The sequence below is a fragment of the Chrysochloris asiatica genome, unplaced genomic scaffold (assembly GCF_000296735.1).
Source record: "Chrysochloris asiatica unplaced genomic scaffold, ChrAsi1.0 scaffold00007, whole genome shotgun sequence".
Lineage (NCBI taxonomy): Eukaryota > Metazoa > Chordata > Mammalia > Afrosoricida > Chrysochloridae > Chrysochloris > Chrysochloris asiatica.
The window spans coordinates 5,372,205-5,393,623 of record NW_006408525.1 but is presented as its reverse complement, the minus strand read 5'-3'; the positions used below and the strand labels follow the sequence as shown (position 1 = coordinate 5,393,623).

Here is a 21,419-nt window from a genome sequence, read left to right as displayed (position 1 = left end):
GGTCATGTTTATATTTAATTGAGGGTTGTGTATTGTGGTAGCCTCAGGCACTCATCACCTGACTCCTGGTGGATGTGTTAGAGACCAGAAGTGTGAATGTGGTTACTTCTCTGTTTGCTGTTTGTGTGGGCAGGTTTGTTCAAGGCAGGTTCATGTACCTTCAGAAACAGGGTTGCTATGCCAGGCATCCAACCCCAAGCAGAGCAGAGACTGTGCAGTGTGCAGGAAAGGTGCCACTGGCTGTTGTGTTGGCAATGGCGGGGACTGGACACATCCCTGTCTGCCAGGAGGGCACAGGTAAAGGGAGAATTGTATTCCCTTGCCATCAATCTCTAAGCTGCATCTTGTGCCTGGAGGCCACTGTATGGACTCACAAAAGTTTAGGATGGCCTCACCACTCCATGCCAGCACACAGTCCATCCATTTTCCTTCTCTGTCACTACTGCTGATCAGCGAAATCTTTCATTCACCACTTAGTCCACCTCTCTGTCCTCTCCTCTGATGTTCAGGGCTCCAGGATCACCATCTGTCTGTTTCCTTCAGTCTCCCTTGTCTGTGCTGCAGAGATCATGTCAGTGCATCTGCTTACTCCAGCGTCTTACCCGGACCACCACGTTTTCATTATCTTTTAATTCCATTTTTTTCATGAAGTTTTTGAAGCCGCTTCGTAAATAGTATCAGAATAACCATACCATTTCTACTAAAAGTTTTTGTTTGTTGTTTTGTAAAAGGTGCCAGTTTGTTGTTTTTTTCATAAAGTATGTATGTCCCTATATTCTCTTAGGAACATATGGTAAATTATTGTGTTTTAATGTCACTTGGAATCTTTCTCTGTGTATTTGCCTTCATGTAGATTCACAGATATATTTGTTACATTTTGCTTTTGATCTAGGGATTGCATTTTTAAAATTTTAATTTTACTTTATAAATATGTATAATATTTATATGTTTTCTAAGTTAAATCTATAAAATGAGGATTATTCAGAAAGGTCTCTAGTTTCTATCCTTGTGTTTTCTACCATTCCCTTGGTCCCCTATAACTATTTATTTTGGTACATGACATTTTTCTTCCTTTAACAACAACAACAACAAAAAACAGTACACATGTAGGTTTGGTTTTCCCCTCTAGCTAAATGGAAGTATACATACTATTATCTTTGTCTGTGTTAATAGATTTTTAAAATATATTATTTCTGCATGACATGCATGGCATTTATGAATGATAATATTTGTTAGACACTCTTGTAGTTAATGTTGGCAATGGGGATATGAGAGTTAGACAACTAATAACAAAATATATTAAGTACCTCTCAATAGGAATTCCTGGTGTGGCGCTATAGAATCAACACTGAACTGTGAACCACAAGTTCAGTGGTTCAAACCCACCAGCTGCTCCTTGGAAACCATATACCAGGGTTGCTATGAGTTAGAACCATTCAGGAGCACTTAACAGCAGCAAAGTCTCAAGGCAGTGAGAATGGCATTCATTTAAAAAGAAACTAATACTACAGTTGGAGTTCCTAGATTCTGTTATCTCTGTTCTTAGGCAAGATTTTTTTCCCTTAGACATCAGACTTTCCTGTTCTTGATCCCAGTTGGACTGCGCAAGAAGAAATGGCTCTTTTAGAAGCTGTCATGGACTGTGGCTTTGGAAATTGGTGAGAGCTTGGTTTTGAGGGTTGTCCTACCTAGTGGCTCAGGAAAGAAGCCATTGTTGAAGGGCAAAGGGAGGAGCTTTGAAAAGAAGAATTTGGGAGCCATATGTTTGTTTCTTTTTGACATGTGATTTAAAGATAAGTCATTTTCCCCTTTACACATTCTTTTCTAGAGCTAAGATGTTCTTCAGGGATAGGGGATGCTCAGTGGTCTATGCCTTGAGTATCTCAAAATGTCTACTCTAGATGTATCAGCATTGGAAAGGTTGGGTGTTCTTGCTACATATAGGGGAAATGTAGGCTTATCAGGGGGCCCTGGTGGTGCACTGGTTAAGTACTTGACTAGTAACCTAAAGGTCAATCATTCAAACCTACCAGTTATTCCGTAAGAAAAAGGTGTGGTAATCTGTTTTCGTAAGATTATAACCTTGGATGCCTTATGAGGCAGTTCTCTGTCCTACAGGGCTGCTGTGAGTTGGAATTGACACAACAGCATTGAGTTTGGTTTTGGTTTCGTTGTTGTTGTTGTTGCTAAGTGCCGTCCAGTCAGTTCCAACTCATAGCAACCTTATATAGGGTTTCCAAAGAGCAGCTCTTGAGCTTGAAGAGCCGACTTTACAGATCTAACCAACTTTGCATTCCAGTGCATTAACCTACAGCACCACACCAGGACTCCTTGATTTGGTTAGACTTATCAAATGTGTTTTTACTCCTGTCTGATTTTATGAATTTTTATTGGCTATAGATGCCCCACTACTAGCATATTGGATTACGAGTTGGGCTGGTAGTCAGAAGGTCAATAGTTCGAATCTACCAGCCACTCCATGGGAGAAAGATGAGGCTTTCTGCTTCTGTAAAGATTTATAGCCTCAGAAACCCTATATTGTTGTTGTGAAATGCCATCGAGTCATTTCTGACCCATAGTGACCTGTATAGGGTTTCCGCGAAGCATCTGGTGAGCTTGAACTGCCGACCTTGCAGTTCAAATGGTTTTGCAGTCTGGCACATTACTTGGAAACCCTATACAGGATCTCTGTGAATCAGAACCGACTCAGTGGCACACCATCACCACCGTACATATACCCTAGTCATTTAAGAGAGTTATATTCGAGGTAGATGGTCATGGTTATTGCTGGTGCTTAAGTGCCAATTAGTTGATTCCAACTCATAGCAACCCTGTTTTGGGTTTCCAAGGAGCGGTTGGTGAGTTTGGTTATGTTGTTGTGTTCTTGTTGTGTTCTGTGGAGTTGGTTCCAACTCCTAGCGACCCTGTACAGAGTTTCTAAGTCTGTAAATCTTTGTGGGAGCAGAAAGCCTCGACTTTCCCCCATGGAACAGCTGGTAGTTTAGAACTGCTGACTGTGAGATGAGCAGCCCAATTTGTAATCACTATGCTACCAGAGCTCCTTTGAGTTTGGTTATAGCTTATCTGAAATTCAAGTTCCTGTTAACATTTTTTATGCATAAAGTCCACAGTTGGCAGAATTGACCAATTCTTAAAACTATTACCCTAACAACTAACAATACTTTAAAACACTGCAAATATTAAACGACTCTGTATTTTTAATGTTCTGAAGTGTTTAATATCTTTAGCAATTCTTTCCCTACAGACTGGATCACAGGGAAATTAATATTTCTAGTGATTTCTCTTTCTGTTGGTGGACAAGAGAACTTTTTAGATATCATTTTTATCGCTTGGAAGAGTAGAATTTGTAATGTCAGATTACACTAATACTAAGCTTCTATGTGCCTCTCTGCTTTACTGATATCTTCATACTGAACTGGAGGTATCAGACTGCAGATGTTATATGGAAAGAACAAATCATGCTTTTGCATAATGCAGAAATGAAAGCACTGTTTCCTTCTGTACTCTTTCTCTAGGCAGGATGTAGCTAATCAGATGTGTACTAAGACCAAGGAGGAGTGTGAGAAGCACTATATGAAGCATTTCATCAATAACCCTCTCTTTGCATCTACCTTGCTGAATCTGAAGCAAGCAGAGGAAGCAAAAACGGCTGACACAGCCATTCCATTTCACTGTAAGTGCCTTCCTGTTTTGGTATGAGATACTTAGTTGATCCTTAGGCCTTGTTACAGTAGCAGATACAGTTGGATGTTTTGGACAGATAAAGAGTTTAAGGAAGACCGGAGTAACTGGCATGAATGACAGTTATTGAGCGTCAAGTTCCAGATGTGGCAGGATGGGAACATATCCCAGGATCAGACTTCTCTACTAAATATCAGGTTGCATGATAGTCAGTAGTTCTCAGTCTTTCTCTGAGTTCCTTAAGCATATCAGTTATCTTTAATGCTTGCTTCTGCAAGAGAAGATGTCTAGAAAGGGCCAGTCTTCTCATGCCATTGAAAGTATCACCATATTTGCAATCTTTTTGGAGAGTTTATGATTATTGTTGTTGTTGTTAAGTGCTGTCAAGTCGATTCCAACCCATAGCGACTGTGTTTCGGGTTTCCAGCAAGAAGCTGGTGAGCTTGAACCATCTACCTTCCAGTTCAGACAACTTTGCAGTCTGATGTCAGCATTAGCCCACAGCGCCACACCAGGACTCCTTATGATTATAGCTATCACTTAAAATCCCAAATCAAGCCTACTACCTTTGAGTAAATTCTGACTCATAATGACTCTATAAGACAAGAATAGAACTGTTCTATAAGGTTTCTGAGACTGTAAATCTTTACAGGAGCAGACTGCCTGTCTTTCTCCTACAGAGTGACTGGTGGGTTTGAACCACAGACTTTGCAATTAGCAGCCCAGCACTTAACACATTTAAGCTCCTTATTAGTTACTTAAGAGGGCCCAGTATTTGATTAATTATTATTAACTACTCCATTGATAAATCCAAGAAGCAGTTTATTACTATTGTTCACTTGGTTGTAGCAGTAATGACAAACTTTTTTTTTTCCTACTAATCTCATGTGGCTGGAAGAGAGTCATGGGACTTTTCACAAAGGATAATAAAAAGCATGATGAATTATAAATGGACATCTTTCCTGAATGTCTCCCAGAGTATAAGTAATGAAATATGAATGTTTCTTCCTCCCTTTCCTCATAGTCTCTAGAAACAGCTTTCCAACTGACTTATTTAGTGCCTTATGGTGTTTACTATTTGCATAGCATTTAGGATGTTAGTTTGTACTTTGTACCCACATCCCTTAGATCCTCTGTTGTTCAGAGCACCCAGTGAAACAGGCCGAGAAGTGTTTCTTCATTTTATACATGAGGAAATTGGGATTCAGAAAGTTAAAGCATTTGTACAAGGTGATAAGACTAATTGATGCTATAGCTGGGACTCAATATTAGTGTTTTTTTGCTTCAGCTGGATAAGATTTGTAAATTGAAATTGGTCCTAGGGGACAAGAGAGTTGAAGAAAACAGGATAAATACTATGTTCTGTAATTTTAAAAGAAAAAGTCCTTGACTTCCTTTCATGTTGTTATTGTTGAGTGCTGTTGAGTCAATTCCAACTCAGAATGACCCCACTGACAAAGTAGAACTGCCCCGTAGAGTTTTTTTTGCTGTAATTTTTGTGAAAGCAGATCACTAGGTCGTTCTCCCACGGAGCTGCTGGATGAGCTTGAATTGCCAACCCTTTTGGTTGACAGCCTAGCGCTTAACCATTATTATACCATCAGAGCTCCTTCTTTTCATGTTCGGAAAGCAAAAATCAGAGATAAGGTCCCATATTTATTAAGATATTTTCCTCTTTTAAGAAATCAGTCTGTCCTGAGACTATGGCCTTTAGATACTTTTCAGGCCTGAAACAGAACTCACCCCTGTCTGACTCAACTTGAGGCAAACAATTGACAGGCCTCTAAGGAGTCTGGTGTGGCACTGTAGGGTAAGTACTGGACTGTCAACCACAAGGTTGATGGTTCAGACCTACCAGTTGTTCCTTAGAATCCCCATACAGGGTTGCTGTGAGTCAGAACTGACTTATCTGCACTTAACAACAACCCATAGAGATAGGAAAGAAAGATGAATGGAATTGGTAAACAACAGGCAGGAAGTGAGAAGAATGCTGTGACATTTTAGGGATTTCTGTCAATATCACACAACAAAATGTGTATGAATTGTTGAAAATCAATTTGCTATGAAAACTTTCACCCAATCACAGTAAAAACATAAACAAGAAAAAAAATCAGCCTGTATTTCTAAATACCTTAATATCTTTGTTACTTTTTTCTTTATAAAAACCTTTTGAATTTTATTAATTCTCTTAGACACTTTTTCCTTGCTCTTTACAAACAAAAATATTAATTTCATACTAATATTTTATTAAGTAGCTAAGAAAAATTCTAAATTCTTCTAGCTGCAGATGACCCTCCCCGGCCTACCTTTGACTCCCTTCTTTCCCAGGACATGGCAGGATACATGCCAGCTCGAGCAGACTTCATTGAGGTAGGTGGAGAAACTTGTTTTTAGTGTAAGCATGAGACATTTCTTTCTAATGAAGCTTAGGTCTTTTACTCATGTGCCATACCACTGAAAGGAGGTTTTCACCTTGGCAGTGGGGGTGGTTATATGCTGTGGGGTCGGTTTCAACTCAGTGACCCTGCATATGGTTTCTGAGGCCATAAATCTTTACAGAAGCAGAAAGCCTCCTCTTTCTCCTGTCGAGCAGCTGGTAGATTAGAACTACTGACCTTGGTGGTTAGCAGCCCAACTGGTAACCCACTATGCTACCAGAGCTCCTTGTTGTTGTTGTTGTTAAATGCCGTCGAGTCGATTCCGACCCATAGCGACCCTGTATAGGGTTTCAAAGGAGCAGCTAGTAAACTTAAACCGCCGACCTTGCAGTTCAAACGGCTTTGCAGTCTGGCGCATTAACCCACAGCACCACACCAGAGCTCTTTAGGCAGCCACATTTTCTTTTATTTGAAGGCCTTTGCTCGTTTGTAAACATTTTACATGTGGAACAAATAAAGTTCTTTAGACCAAGAATCTGTTTCTCAAATGACACCAGTGTTGGCTCCCGCTTCTTCAGTCTGGTTCTCATCTTCCACCTAGAGATTTCTGCTGGTTGCATTATGTTGGGCCAGAAAGTAAGTATTTTAGGTTTTACAGGCGATACAGTCTGTTGGAAGTAAACTTTGCCATTATGATTCAGAAGCAGTCATACAATATATAAACAAATTAAGTGTGCCTGTTTTATAATAAAGCTTTATTTATAGAAACAAGCGATAGGTTTTATTTTGCCTACGTGTCATAGTTTGTTAACTCTTGCACTGTATCTGCCAAGATATAAAGAATGGTGAATGTTTACAAAAACTACATGTTCCCCATCTAGACATGGAACTATCACTATGTGAATATACTCCAAGTCCCTGGATTTATTGTCTAATCCACAGCTGTAGTGCTCCTGGAGGCCACTTGACAATTTATTAATGCACTATAAACAGTTTTGCCAGCCAACCAAAGTCAGCATTTTATTCGTGGCAGATGACATTGCAGAGCTACCCCAAAGACACCACTGGTACATTGAATTGAATACGGGTAGGAATCGATTCGACAGCACTTAACAACAACAATCCATTGACATGTATAAGAAGTATTACTGAATAAATCAAACCCTCAAAAGGTCGATCACTAATGCAGGTATTTGTCCTACCCAGATACTTGAAGAAGTAGTCAAAGTTAGGTTTTCCCAGAGATGAATAGACTACATTTAATTTTCAGAACAGTACTTTTGGCTTTAATCTTGAACTCATAACTGTTTAAATTTTTGCCGTCTCAAAGTCTCTCAGGTTTTCCCATGAGTTTCTGTTACTTGTAGAAGTATCCTTTTGCCTCTTACACTGTTTTTCTTTGAATGATTTGTTTGTTGTAGTTGAGACTGTGTATAGCAAAACATAAACCAGTTCAACAGATTCTACACATGCAATTCAGTGATTGTGAATAAAATATCCTTTTACCCCATTCACTGATTTTCTTTTAATAATTTATTGGTTGTTTTCAAAAATAAATACAGCAAAGCATACACCAGTTCAATAGTTTTTATGTGTACAATTCAGCAATATTGATTACATTCCTCAAGTTTTGTAATCATTTTCACCCTAGTTTTCTGAGTTGTTCCGCCCCACTAACATAAACACCCACTGCCACCTAAGTTTCCTATCTCATCTTTCAAGTTGCTGTTTGATTGTAATTTGATCCCATATAGATAGATCTTAAAAGAGCATAATGTTCAAGACAGACATTCTTTACTAGATAAGCTATTATTTGGTTTTATGAAGACGTGTGAGGGATATTTTGGCTTACGGTTTAAAGATTATCTCAGGGCAAGTAGATCCAGGGCTTCATCTAGCCTCTATTGCTCTAGAAAATCTACAGTCCATGAGAACTTGAAAGTCTGTTTTGCATTTCCCCCTTTTGTCATTCATGATTTTTCAACAAATATTTGCATATGTATTTTTTGTTTGCTTGCTTCTAAGTCATGAATTCTAAGGCATTAAAAGTTAATGAGTTTGGGGTGGGAATTTTTTTTTTTTCCGCCCCCCAAACAGGAGTTTGACAATTATGCAGAATGGGACTTGAGAGACATCGATTTTGTTGAAGATGACTCGGACATTTTACATGGTAACATTTTATTTTAGCAAAACATTTTTCGTACAAATCCTTTGTTAGACACTGTTGGGTACTAGAGAATATAAAGATGAATAGAACACATCTTCTGCCCCCAAGGACTCAAAAACCTAGCAGTTAAGTGCTGAACTTTTGACCACATTGAGAAAGATGAATTGTGGTGATGATAAGAATGTTGTTATATAATGATAGTTGGGAATGGTTGCTGAGATTAAATCTACACCGAGGTAATTGGTTAAATGGTCCTTAACTGCCTCTTTAGAAAAAAGAGATTTCAGTGTGAGGACCTGGGAACTTTTGTGGAAGTTGCTGTTACTAAATGTTCAGTGTCACTTGGTTATTACCCCACATTGCCAATAATAGGGATCAGAATGGTACTTTTTGAAAGGTTTTTAGGTCTAGATTGGGAATTTTTTGTTTCCCAGAATTATTGAATTTATAACACTTCTGAATTCTTAATTTAGATGAGCCAAATAAGAATTTATGTCAACTCTGTTGTTATAATTTCAGTGGCAAATACCACAAGCTCTTAAAAGTGGGTGGTTAAACTTTCATTGAGTCTCTTTTCTCCCCTCTCTGTCCATTTTGAGTAAACTACATATTTAAAATGTTCCTCAGTCTTCTCTTTCATTTCAGTCTTGAATTGAACATGATATAATAGGTGAATAATACTCTCTTAGATCTTATATGCCCCAAACAACATCTTCATTGTTTCTCTTAAATCTACAAACTAGTCAGCAAAGGCAAGTACAAATCCAAGTTGAATTATAAATCAAGTTTTCATTTTGTATTAACTGGTACTTCTGTCACTAGAAGGGAGACTTGATTCTTCTCTCCATAGAAGTACTGACTTGATATTTGTTATACCAGATCTAGGACCAAGAAAGAGTCCTCATAAAAATCTTTATCTTCAGAATTTTTCTCTACATATTTCTTGAGCTTTATTTTGTTTTTTCATAATTCCATTCCTCCTCTTTTCTCCCACACAACTTTTATGGAAACTCAGAGTGACGCAGATTGATCTAAAAGAGGAAAGCTTAAAAGCAAAGTACTTTAGCATTCACTAGATTCATTATATTTCTTCAGTTTTCCATGCCAGTCTCAATTCAACCCTATTGACTCATGTTACTGTCTTTTCTCACCTTTTGTGTTGTTACACTGCAGGTAGTATCTAGATTACCATTTGGTACTTGCCATTTGGTACTTCTCATACACACCAACTCTAGTTAAGATTGTATTTGTTATCATTTATCATATTTTTTGCTGTACACCAGTCTTCCACATGCAAAAAGGGAAGCCTCATAAATATCCTTTTAGATATTGTTCAGAAACGCAAACTCTTGAAAGCCAAAATATTTGTCAGTAATGGCTCAACTATGTCAGGCAATTGCTGAATCACTTCTCTAGGCCCTAGTCCAAAGTCTTCATTCTTAACATCTTGACATTAATAAGACAACTGTAGTAATGATATTTAATTTCACTCTCCATGCTCTGTGATTTGCAATTTTTTCTGATGCATATGTGGTCCTTTCTATAATTAAGCGTGGACAGAAAGAAACCATCAATTAGCAGTCTTTTTCAGTTGGCATTTCAGATCTATAGCATACACTTTAGCTATGTGTGTTTTTTCTTCCTACAGTTTTGCAACCTTATAGATGGCCAATATTTTATTTGAACTAGAACTAAAGTGTTAGTTATTAATCCTTATGCACAAGTAGCTGTAACAGAAAGCAAATTATAATCCTTTTCTCCCGTCTTCCCCTACCCTATAGTGGACTGTAAGATTTTTTAATAGGTGCTTTTAAAAAGATAGTAACATTTCAAAGAGGTTTAACAACCCAGGAGACCAAAGAGATGACTTGATGGCACCACAAAGGAATACTGTGTTAGTGGTTCTGAGTCTTATCACTCCTCCCAAACAGTCTTTCCCAGAACACTCAGCGGAAAGTACTAGAAGTTGAATGTGGCTCAGAAAGAACTGAGAAAGAGATTTCTAAGCCCTCCTGTAAAAGAGAGAGGCAGAGACTTTGTGGAAAGCAGGACACTGATTTCTACCTCAGGGTTTGCTTGTGAGTCACTGTGTGATCGTGGGCACATTCTTGGAATCTTGCTCACTGTCCCTTTGTGTCCATTGCCAGTAAAGAGGAGGTGACACTAATTAGAGTGTGAATGCCTCTAATAATTCAGATTGGTGTTAGTACCATTCCATTACACCATTATACTCAGTATTACTGGGCATTAACAACATTCCTTTTATGTTCTCTCACTTATAATTGAAGGAAGTAAATTTATGGCTGGATTTTAGATTCAGTCCCAGAGCATCTGGAAGATCAGTTGTTGCCACCAAGCCCTTTCCTAACCCAAACAAAGATTTTTGCTTTAATATGTGGAATTTGTTTATTAAAATTGGTTTGAATCATCCATATGGAAGCCTGGGATACAATAAAGGGATAATTAATGGCATTCTAACCCATCTAGGGGAAGCACTGTGGATCTGTACAATAAGCAATGGATTGCAAGCCACAAAGTTGACGATTTGATCTCTGTGGGAGAAAGATGAAGCTTTCTGCTCCTGTAAAGATTTACAGCCTCGGAAGCTCTGTGCAGGGTTGCTATGAGTTTGAACCCATTTCGACACTTAACAATAACCCATCTAGAGGTTCTCAGAATGGGTCCAAAAAGGACTCTGAAAATGAAACGGTATTTGGGAAGAAAATAAGGACATTCAATAATCTAAGCAGCATCTGTTTATTTTGAAAAAACAGAAATTGATTCAGAGAGAGATGCAAAAGACTCATTAACTTCTCTTCTCCTAAAAGGATCCTTTGGTACTCTGCTGTCTCATGGTATGATCTAGGATCTGAGCACTGATGTTTTAAAGTCCCTCTTGCTGACATCTGAACCCTCATTTCCTTTTATTTGGGAAAATAACTCCTAAATGGTTCCCTGAGTTCCTCTTTCCTAAGGTTTCCAGAATCCTGAAATCTGACTAGGGCCATCTTCTAATCATTACTGTCCTGAAACCTGGGCATGTAAGAGGCATGGTGAACTCCTTCATATGTGTTGGGTTTGAGCTTTCAACACTTCTCAGGATTGCACTTCAGAGTAGTAGTTCACTCTCCCTCTATTTGGACAGCTAACAGTAAGGTTTCTTGGCATGGATTCCTCCTGCCCCCCACCCCCCCAACCTTTTTCTGCTTTGGCCCATACTGTCAGGTTTTGATTTTTTAACAGTTAGTAGAGCAGAGGTCCTGTATGTACTCACTTATGGGCAGTGTCCTTTTCTTTATAGTAATTTGGTTTTTTATGCACAGGTCATTTTAGAAAAATGTAAATAATAATAGATATAATGTATTATGTTAAGTGCTGTTAAGTTGGTTCCAATGGTTAGCAACCTTGTATAGGGTTTCTGAGGCTGTAAATCTTTGCAGAAACAGAAAGCCTCATTTTTATTCCATGAAATATAAATAATAATACTTAAGATGAGGCTTTCTGCTCCCCTGAAGATTTGCAGTCTTGGAAACCCTCCACAGGGTCTCTCTGAGTTGGAATGGACTAGGCAATCAACAATGGCGCTGGGTGGTGATACCATTGGAAACCTTTCATATAGCTCAAGTTATTTTCTCTTCCCACTGTGAGGTGGGTATCCCCATTTTACAGATGGGGAAATTAAAGTATGGAAATGTTAAGTAACTTGCCTGTGCAACAAACAATAGAGTCATCACCAGAGTCAGTACTCTTGATACTGTCTTTACAACTTTGATTTTTTTTTTGTTGCTCTGGTCTTGTTTATGAGGCTTCACGTGTTTTTATCATCTATAACCTCACCACATTCCTGAATAGTAGGAACAGTTACATGTTTTCCCAGTTTACATTTGGGAAATGCACAAAGAAGTGAAGTCACTTGCCTAAGACATCCTAGTTGGTGATTTTAACCATTAGGTCACATGGTTAAATTGTTTGTATCTTGGTAGCTTCGTGGGGAAATGACTTTAAAGCAGCTTTGCTTCTGGGAAATACCTGAGTCACAGGTTTATGCTTGTTTGGTTTCAGTAAGGATTTTGATTGGCCTCTCTGCAGTTAAGGCCTCTGAGTTGGTTTTATTGCCAAGCAAGCAGTAAGTGCCTTCTGTCAGGAAAACAGAAACATGTTGCCAGCTATTTTGAACAGTGTTAGAAATACATTGCAGTGGGAAGGAGCTGCCTCTGACTTGTACCCACTTCTTGAAATATTTTAAGGACAGTCTTTTGGAAATGTTATTATCAGTTCCCAGTGTAATTACAGGAGACTGTTTCCCGAAGCACAGACTTCTGAGACCCTGCATCAATAGATAGGTCATGGGTGGTTTGGATTGTTTGTTTTTAATGGTCTCTGGTTCTTTGTGTGCCAGTTTGTACTGAAGTCTCCAGTCTACGTTAAGTAGACTGTGAACTGATAATTCTTATTCTTGCAATATCTATTTGCCTTCTCATTTCTATTCTGCCTGCTGTGTTGTGGTCGCCCCTGGGTTATTCATGCAGTCAAGATCTTGTAATCAGTTGCTTCTATTTAAGTATGATTTATAAAGAAAAAAAGATGACTTCACATATGAATTATTCTCTGGGAAAATTCCAGTTCTCCTCCCAATTGCTTCTGTGTATTTCTTTTCTTCCCTTTGTTCTCTAGAGCCAGTTATACAAGTTTAATGAAATAATCAAACAAGAAAACCAATTATCAGCAGTATTTATTTATAGTTTTGTTTGTTTTTTTGTAGCTCAGTCTCTTAAATTTATTCTTTACTTTTTTTTTTTTTTAAATCCTTATAGAAATCTCAGGAAATAACATGGTAGGTGGTGGTGTTATTTAGTGCTGATGAGTTGTTTCTGACTCATAGCGACCCTGTATAGGGTTTCTGCGGAGCAGCTTGTGGGTTTGAACCTGCAACCTTCTGGTTTGCAGTCTAGTACTGATCCTACAACAGTGTCGTAGAAAAACTGTAGGATGTTTCCTCAAAATTAGCAGTAATTCCCACTAGATTTCATGGCATTTATATTCTGTTGAACCTATATTGTCAGAGATAAGATAAGGTCTATAAAGGGTCTAGAACATGGTATTTACTATATTTTGTTGTTATTAAGTACCATTGATTTGGTTTCATCTCACAGTGACTGTACATAGGGTTTCAGAGGAGCATTTGGTGGGTTTGAACCACTGACCTGTTGTGGTTAGTAGTCCAGTGCTTATCCATAGCACCACACCAGGACTATATTGTAACTGTTGCATTTGTTTCCCTTTTGCCTTGAACTGTTGACTTCCTAATACTTTCTCACAAGAAACAGAGTTGGACTCGACTAAAAAACTTGTATTTAGTTATACTGCAGGTGTCAAATACATTCTCTCCTCGCTCTTCTACCCACCCCTTCCAAACCACCTCATAGCTACCCTAGAGGACAGAGTAAAAGTACTCTTTAGGGTTTCCGAAGCTGTAAATCTTTATGGGAGCAGACTGCCTTCTCTTTCTTCCTAGGAGTGGTTGGTGGGTCCAAACCACTGACACTTGGTTAGTAGCCCACGGCTTGTGACTCTACCAACGTAATCCCAAACATTGTGTTCTAAAACACTGGCAAGGTTTGGGCCGTTCTTTGGTATTAGAGCTTTCATATGGAGCAACACTTAAGTCAAGAAAAATTTCATTTGTAAAAGTTTTGGTACCTAAATAAAAAAGGTTTTAAAACCATTGCCTTAAATCTTGAACTTGATAGTTGATTATTTTTAGTTTGTGGGCAGTTAGGGAGAAAAATGAAGCACTGTTGTTTAAATCTTTAAACTTGTTAGAAACTTAACAATCCATTGTAGTTAATTCTTGAACTTTACATTCACTCATCCCTCTAAATCATTCAGCTATGACTTAGCTTATTTTTATCTCAAATCCATGAGGGAATGACCTGGATAAACTATTTCTGGACCTTTCTCTGTGTTTGAAGTTACATACATATATAGCACATCTACTCATAGCCCAACATATAAAATTTGGGTATTTTTTCTTCCTAACCTGAAAACATCCTAAGGGCAGAAGTAACAGAGTGGTGGTGGTGGTAGTGTGCCTTGAAGTTGGTTCCGACTCATAACGAACCCTGTGTAGGGCTTCTGAGGCTGTAAATCTTTATGGGAGCAGAAAGCCTCATCTTTCTCCTGTGGAACGGCTGGTAGTTTCGAACCGCTGACCTTGAGGTTAGCAGCCCAACTTACAACCACTATACTACCCAGAATTCATTAACCGAGTGTTAGGTGTACAGTAATGAATCATGATTGAGTATCCAGAATTTATTTCTCTTATTTACGATCCATAGGAGGAACACTGAACTGTGAACCATAAAGTTGGTGGTTTGAGCCCACCAGCTGCTCTGTAGGAAAAAAATGAAGTTTTCCGCTCACACACTGATTTACAGCCTCAGATACCCTACAGAGAGTCTCTATGAGTTGGAAATGACTCAATGGCACTTAACATCTTGATAGAGTACCATAGTAACAATATATTAGGGTTATATGTTGCTCAAAAATTTTGATGTGCTACCATATAGTAAAAGAAATCAATGATTTTAATAAGTTTCATTGTGATTTGTTCTCTTACTTGGTCGGTCCCTTCTTTTTTGGTTTTTCCTGGTATGGCTTCTGTAGGGTCAGTAGTGGATTGCAAACCACAAGGTCAGCAGTTCAGACCCACCAACAGCTCCTCAGAAACAGTATACAGGGTCGCTATGAGTCAGAAACAACTCGACAGCTCTTAACAACAACAATCCAAAAGTTTAAGGGGTGTTGGTAGCATAGGGGGTTACTTGTTGGGCTGGTAACCTCAAAGTCAGCAGTTCAAGTCCATCAGCTGCTCTGTGGGAGAAAGGTAAGGCTTTCTGTTCCTATAAAGGTTTATAGCTTCTGAACCCTACATAGGATCACTGTGAGTCCAACTGACCCGACAGCCTACAACAAAAACCCTAAAATCTAGTTCCAACAGAAGTGAGGTTTCAGACTATCCCATGGAGATACCCTTAGGGGCTACTACTGGGAAAATTGGTTGTTGTTGGTAAGTGCCATGGAATCAGTTCCAATTCATAGCGAACCTGTTTAGGATTTCCGAAGAGTGACTGGTTTTGAACTGCCAACCTTGCTATTCAAACCGACCTTGTGGTCCGCTTATCCTACAGTGCTACACCAGGGATATAGATAATAGGGAGAAAAGAACAACTAGAGCCCATCTACTGTATCTGTTCCAAATAAGATTTATTTGAAAACAGGATTTTAAACTAATGTTTGTTATTGTTGTTAAGTGCTGTCATGTCACTTCCAACCCATAGCAACCCTGTATACGGTTTCCGAAGAGTGGCTGGTGAGCACCGCCCACCTTGCAGTTCAAACTGACTTTGCAGCCCAGCGCATTAACCCACAGTGCCACCCCAGGACTCCAAACTAACTTTAGTAGAAGATATTAATTTTTTTTTTTTTTTTTAACTACCAGGCCTCCTCCTTTGTTTTTTTAATTTAAGTTTTTATTGTGAATTATGTGATAGTTTACATGGGAGAACATTAGCTTTATATTCATCCTATCTTATTTCATTTCTTTGCAATGATTATAATTCCCTGCATGCATCATCAAACAGCCAAAGGGTACACCCCATAAGCCTGCCCCTGGCCGTCAACACACAGCCCCTCTCCTTCCCTGAGTCCAGAGTCCCCAGCCGCTCCACCTCTCCACGTCATCATCTCTATCTACCTCCATCTCTGGCGTTGCTGCTTTTCTACATAGGGTCCCGTACTCTGCTATTCTCCCTTGATGGTCCCAGGGTCCTCTGCTCCTGGATTACAAGATCAGCCACTCCCCTCCTTTTGTTACAAAGCATCTACCCGTACATTTACAGCACTCACAATCAGTCCTCATAGCAATTATTCACTATTGAACCACGAGAGTCTTATCCCCATCTTCTTTCACCAGCCCTATCCAGACAGCTTGGAAACCACTCAGTAGAGATTCTGTCTTTCCCCATACTCTCTGAAATTAGGCTCCCTCTTGAAAGCTTGTAAGCTAGTCACTTCTTGCCCTTGTAGCCCCCCCATTTTGGGTAGCCAATGTCTAAGTTGCCCATCCCTGTCAACCCTGTGTACCGAGGAGGTGGGAATGATCCTCGCTGTAAAGATTCGTTCCCTCTTTTGAGCTACTGAATCCACAAGCATGGTCAAGTTCATCAAATTGTAGTGGATTATGCTTTTTTTCCTCTTCTTTCTTCCTCTAGTTGAGTTCTGATCATCCAGCCATTGAAGCCAGGTTAAGTGGATACTGTCTTCAAGTACAGGTGTTCTTGTGCATCTCCCCTTACTTCATATCAGCTGGACGCGTCACTCTCCCCTCTAGTCCCTTGTAGCCCACATCCCTGTCCCTGGGCTCAGGAGTCCCCATGTTTCGCCATACTGCTGGCCAATCGGGTCTCAACCCAGGTTGACAGGAGTCTATTCAGTGTGGTCAGACTTAGCTTACAACTTCATTGCTGTTTTTCCCCCACTTCCCCTTATCGGTGAGCAGCGTGTTCAGCAGCAAGACCACATGCCCCTTGAATCTTAGTCTTGGAAAGGGGTTTGCCCTGAGGGGACCTGACCACTTGCCTTGATGGCTCCCAGGTGAATAACTTGATTGTTCTTGTAGTAGTCAATAGGACTGCCATTCTTGTTTTTTATTTTTCCTGCTGGTCTTTATTTCAAGAAGTATCTTCTGTTTCTTCTAGCCGTTCTAGGCTGGTCTGCTTGTCTCTTCAGCGGAAATTTACCACCTCAGAGTGAGAACATAATTCATTTTTGCTAATTGCCCCCGTGGGATATACTTCAATTTGGATCTCATATCCTTTGGACAATGAATGAGTTTATATTGATATTTGATTCTATCAGCATTCCAGAGGTTCTGGGCTATATTTTGGTATGAAGTTTATTATCCTAGAAGATATCTTGGTGTGGCTCTGTAGGATAAGCACTTGACGCAAGGTCAGTTTGAACTGGAAGGTTGGTGGTTCAAACTCACCAGCTACAGCTCGGAAACCTCATACAGGGTCTCTATGAATTGGAATTAACTCAACAGCACTTACAACAACATCTTAAAAGAAGTGATCCTTATACACAAATATTTTGCTACAAAGGCTAATGTGTTATTAGAAATTTTATTGCCTAACATTTACTCAGTGGCATTTAACGACATTTTAATCAGAGCCCTGGTATTGCGCTGTAGGATAATCACTGGACTGCTAACCAAAAGGTCGGTGGTTTAAACCTGTCAGCCACTTTAGAAAACCCTGTACAGGCTCACTGTGAGTTAGAACTGACTCAGCAATACAACCATAACAATATTTGTATCATGTTTTACTTTTTTAAAGGACACATAGCAGGTTATTATATTGTGTTCTAGAGCCTCTTCTGGGCTCTATAGTACCACACCAGTAATTAAAACAAAAAACACCAAACTCTTCAAAACAAAATGCACCCAGCTTAACAAGAGAACAAATCATTAAAATAGTTCCAGAATCTACTGAATTTAAATTTTAAAATGCTTTCAGAATCCATAGATTATAAATGAATAGCATGGTTTAATGTAGCATAGTGCTAAACTATGTATTACTCATATTTTCTTCTGGAGTTCTTAAGAATTGGTCATCATTTCTTAACCCTAGAGGCTCTCTGACTACAACAAACCTGTGGAAGTGTTTTAATTCTAAGATTTAAAAATAATACACATTTCACTTTCAGTTAAACCACACTTAGCATATAGGACTAATACAAAGACTGTAAACCTACTTACAGAGAAATTACTATACATGTTGGTTAATTTCAGCATCTCTCCTATTCAGGGTTTTGGAACCAGACCACCTAGAATTAGGATCCCTGCTCTGTGTGTAGTAACTGTGTGATCTTGGGCAGGTTGTATGAGGAAGTGGTAGGAACTGAGAGACTGGAGAGGTAGATAGGATACAAATAGTAAAAGGTCTTTTATCACCTTTTGAGTTTGGACTCCTATAACTGAATAGAAGAATTATAAGCAAGGAATTACATGATCAGGTTGTACTCTAAAGTAATAACTTTTGGTACCATTTTGGGGGGGGGGGGGGCTGAATTATAGCAAAACAGGACCAGAGTCAGTAAGGAGATTGATGCAGTGATTTAGGTAAAAAATAGAATTGCAGATGAAAAGGAAAAGATGAATTTGAGATGTAAGTGCTGAAGTGTTGATAAGACTCAGGTATTGACTATATATGGAGGTGATGGTGGTGGTTGTGTGCCATGGAGTTGGTTCAACTTAAAATGACCCTGTATCGGTTTCCAAGGCTGTAAATTTTTACTGGAGTAGAACGCCTTATCTTTCTCCAATGGAACAGCTGGTAGTTTCAGACTCCTGAACTATGAGGTGGGTTAGCAGCCCACCTCATAACCACTGTATACGCTAGCAGAGCTCCTTATACAGAGAGACGGGGAGGGAGGAATTCAGGCTGATACCTGACTTGGGAAGACTAGATATTACTATGATGCCAGTTTCAGAGGATGGCAAAGGGACAGAATACAAGTTTGGAATTAGAAATTGTGAGGAAAAAAATATCAAATGATATTTGTGTGGTACTGTAGGATAAGCACTGGACTGCTAAGCACAAGGTTCCAACCTACCATCCACTCCTTGGAAAGCTTATACAGGTTGCTATGAGTTGGAATTGACTTGACAGCACTTAACAACAGCCAGGAACTAACCACAGCAACAGCAAGACATACAACAATGGCCAAAAGAAGTATTCAGTTGAAAGCAGAAATTGTTATTTATAGTGTAATGCCATATAAAGATATAGGTTAAAAAAAAGAACTTCATTGTAATTTAGATTGAGAAATTGAGTATCTAAAATAATGTTTCAATTTCTAAGAGACAAATTTTTGAAGGACCAATGAGTGTGGGTTACTTAGCAATATGAAATTCAAAGTCTAGAACAGCTTGAGTAAATTATCTTTTTTTGTCTTGGCTTTATTTGTTTGTTTACAGCTCTGAAGATGGCTGTGGTAGATATCTATCATTCCAGGTTAAAAGAGAGACAACGGCGAAAAAAGTAAGTATAGAAAATCATCCTGTCACCTTGCAGCTTTGTGCTATATAATTGATAAGAACATTTTACCTGTTAACTCAGGTTGGGACCATGGGGAAATCACTTATCCCTCTTGGGCCTCTGTTTTTTCATTTGTCAAATGTGGCTAACAATCCCCACCCTGTTTTTGCCATCTCCTTACCTCTTCCTGATGTGCTGATGTCATGATGACCTGCACTGTCATTACATGGGTGGACTGTTTTGAGTTCAATGGGAAAAGCAAAACAAAATAAATTTAGTGTTATTAAGTTGTTGTTGTTTTAATACTCTTATTCTAACTGCCTGTTTTTTTATGAGAAGCCTTTCATCTAGAATGATTTCAAAGAAATTCTGAACAAGTTTCAGGCTCCTGTTTATTCCTTCTCATTGTAGCAGATCAAAAAATACAAGCAGGCTTCAAAAAGTTCATGGAAAAACTCCATTTTTCCATGAACATTTTGGTGCTTGTGATGCTTGATAGGTTTTCCTTAAGTGGCTATTGTTAATGATTATTTTCCCAATTTGGATAGATTAATCTTTATATTACAGACACACATTCCCTTCTGTTTCATTTTAAGGGACAGATGTGTTCTTCAGTATTTGTGAGTGCTCATTAATTCATTCATTGATTCAGCATATTTATTGAGAGCCTGTTTTGCCCAAGAAAAATAGTGTGTGAGGCTTGGGAACCTAAAATTGTATAAGTGATTCATTGACCTGCTGAACTTTGTGAGGAGTGACTTTTTTAGACCTCAGTGTTCTACATCAGAGTGTTAGGATTTCAGTAAAAATTGCATGTGGAGTCCAAGAGCTGAGGTCCCTGGAACCATCAAGGGAGATGAGCGGAGTGCAAGACCCTACCCAGAGAAACAGTGACGCCAGAGCTGGAGGCAGACACGATGACGTGGAGAGATGGAGCGGCTGGGGACTCTAGACCCAGAGAGGGAGAGGGGCTGTGTGCTGATGACTGGGGGCAGGCTTTCAGGGTATACCCTTTGGTTGGTTGATGATGCATAGAGGGGATTGTAACCATTGGCAATGAAATGATATACGACAGGATGAATGTAAAGCTAATGTTCTCCCATGTAAACTATCACATAAGTCACAATAAAACATTTAAAAATTACATGTGGAGGGCATTATTAAACATGAAACTAATTCTGATATACGGATTATTGTGTTTTTTCATTCTAGAATTATAAGAGACCATGGACTAATCAACCTTAGGAAGTTTCAGTGTAAGTATTAGCTATTTTCTTTATTTAAAAATTTCTTCCAACATTATTAAATAGTTTTAAATAAGTCATTTTTGGCAGTAATCTTAATCCCTATAGCACATTAGCACCACTTAGAAAGCATGGCTCCAGACTAAGAATCTCTGGGGATGGAGTAGAGCATCTCTGTTGTTTAAAAGCTTTCAAAATGATAATGATGCTTAATAAGAGTTAAGAACTAATCATTTGTGGTTGTCAACCCTTGGAATAGGATTCTTTTTAAAAATTGGTATGGTAATTACAGCATGAATATTAATGGCATAGTTTTTAGAAATTGATTGGGTCATATTTTGGAACTACATGCTAATTGCTTATAACCTTGATCATCTGATTATAAACATATTTTCATGGAAAAATCAACAAAAACTGATTTTGCATGATAGTGGACAAACAAAAAAATGTATTTAACAATATTATGATGGAAATAATCTGTAATGTTTTTAAATGAATGCTTTTGAGACTCCTGATGCGATGCTGCAGAATAATGCGCTAGACCACAAGGTCCATTTGAACCACAAAGTCGGAGGTTCAAATCCACCAGCTGCTCCTCAGAACCCTATATAGGGTTGCTATGGGCCAAAACTGACTTGATGGTACTTAACAACAACAAAAACAGTGTTGACTTGGAGTCCTGGTTTTGTGTTGTAGCATAAGTACTGGACTGCCAACCACAAGATCAGCAGTTCAAACCCACCAGCTGTTCCTTAAAAACTCCATGCAGTGTCACTATGAGTGGGAACTGACTCAATGGTACTTAACAATAAAGTTGATTTTATTG

General features: G+C 38.8%; 1 protein-coding gene across 1 annotated transcript in view; it reads left to right on the top strand.

The window, feature by feature from the left end:
- TADA2A (transcriptional adaptor 2A) overlaps window positions 1-21,419 on the top strand; it is a 75,266-nt gene that overhangs the window by 39,518 nt on the left and 14,329 nt on the right. The window contains exons 4-9 of the mRNA XM_006832344.1: window positions 1,567-1,658; window positions 3,537-3,694; window positions 5,984-6,072; window positions 8,178-8,250; window positions 19,289-19,352; window positions 20,562-20,605. Coding sequence (XP_006832407.1) covers window positions 1,567-1,658; window positions 3,537-3,694; window positions 5,984-6,072; window positions 8,178-8,250; window positions 19,289-19,352; window positions 20,562-20,605 — 520 coding nt within the window. The remainder of the gene's footprint in view (window positions 1-1,566; window positions 1,659-3,536; window positions 3,695-5,983; window positions 6,073-8,177; window positions 8,251-19,288; window positions 19,353-20,561; window positions 20,606-21,419) is intronic.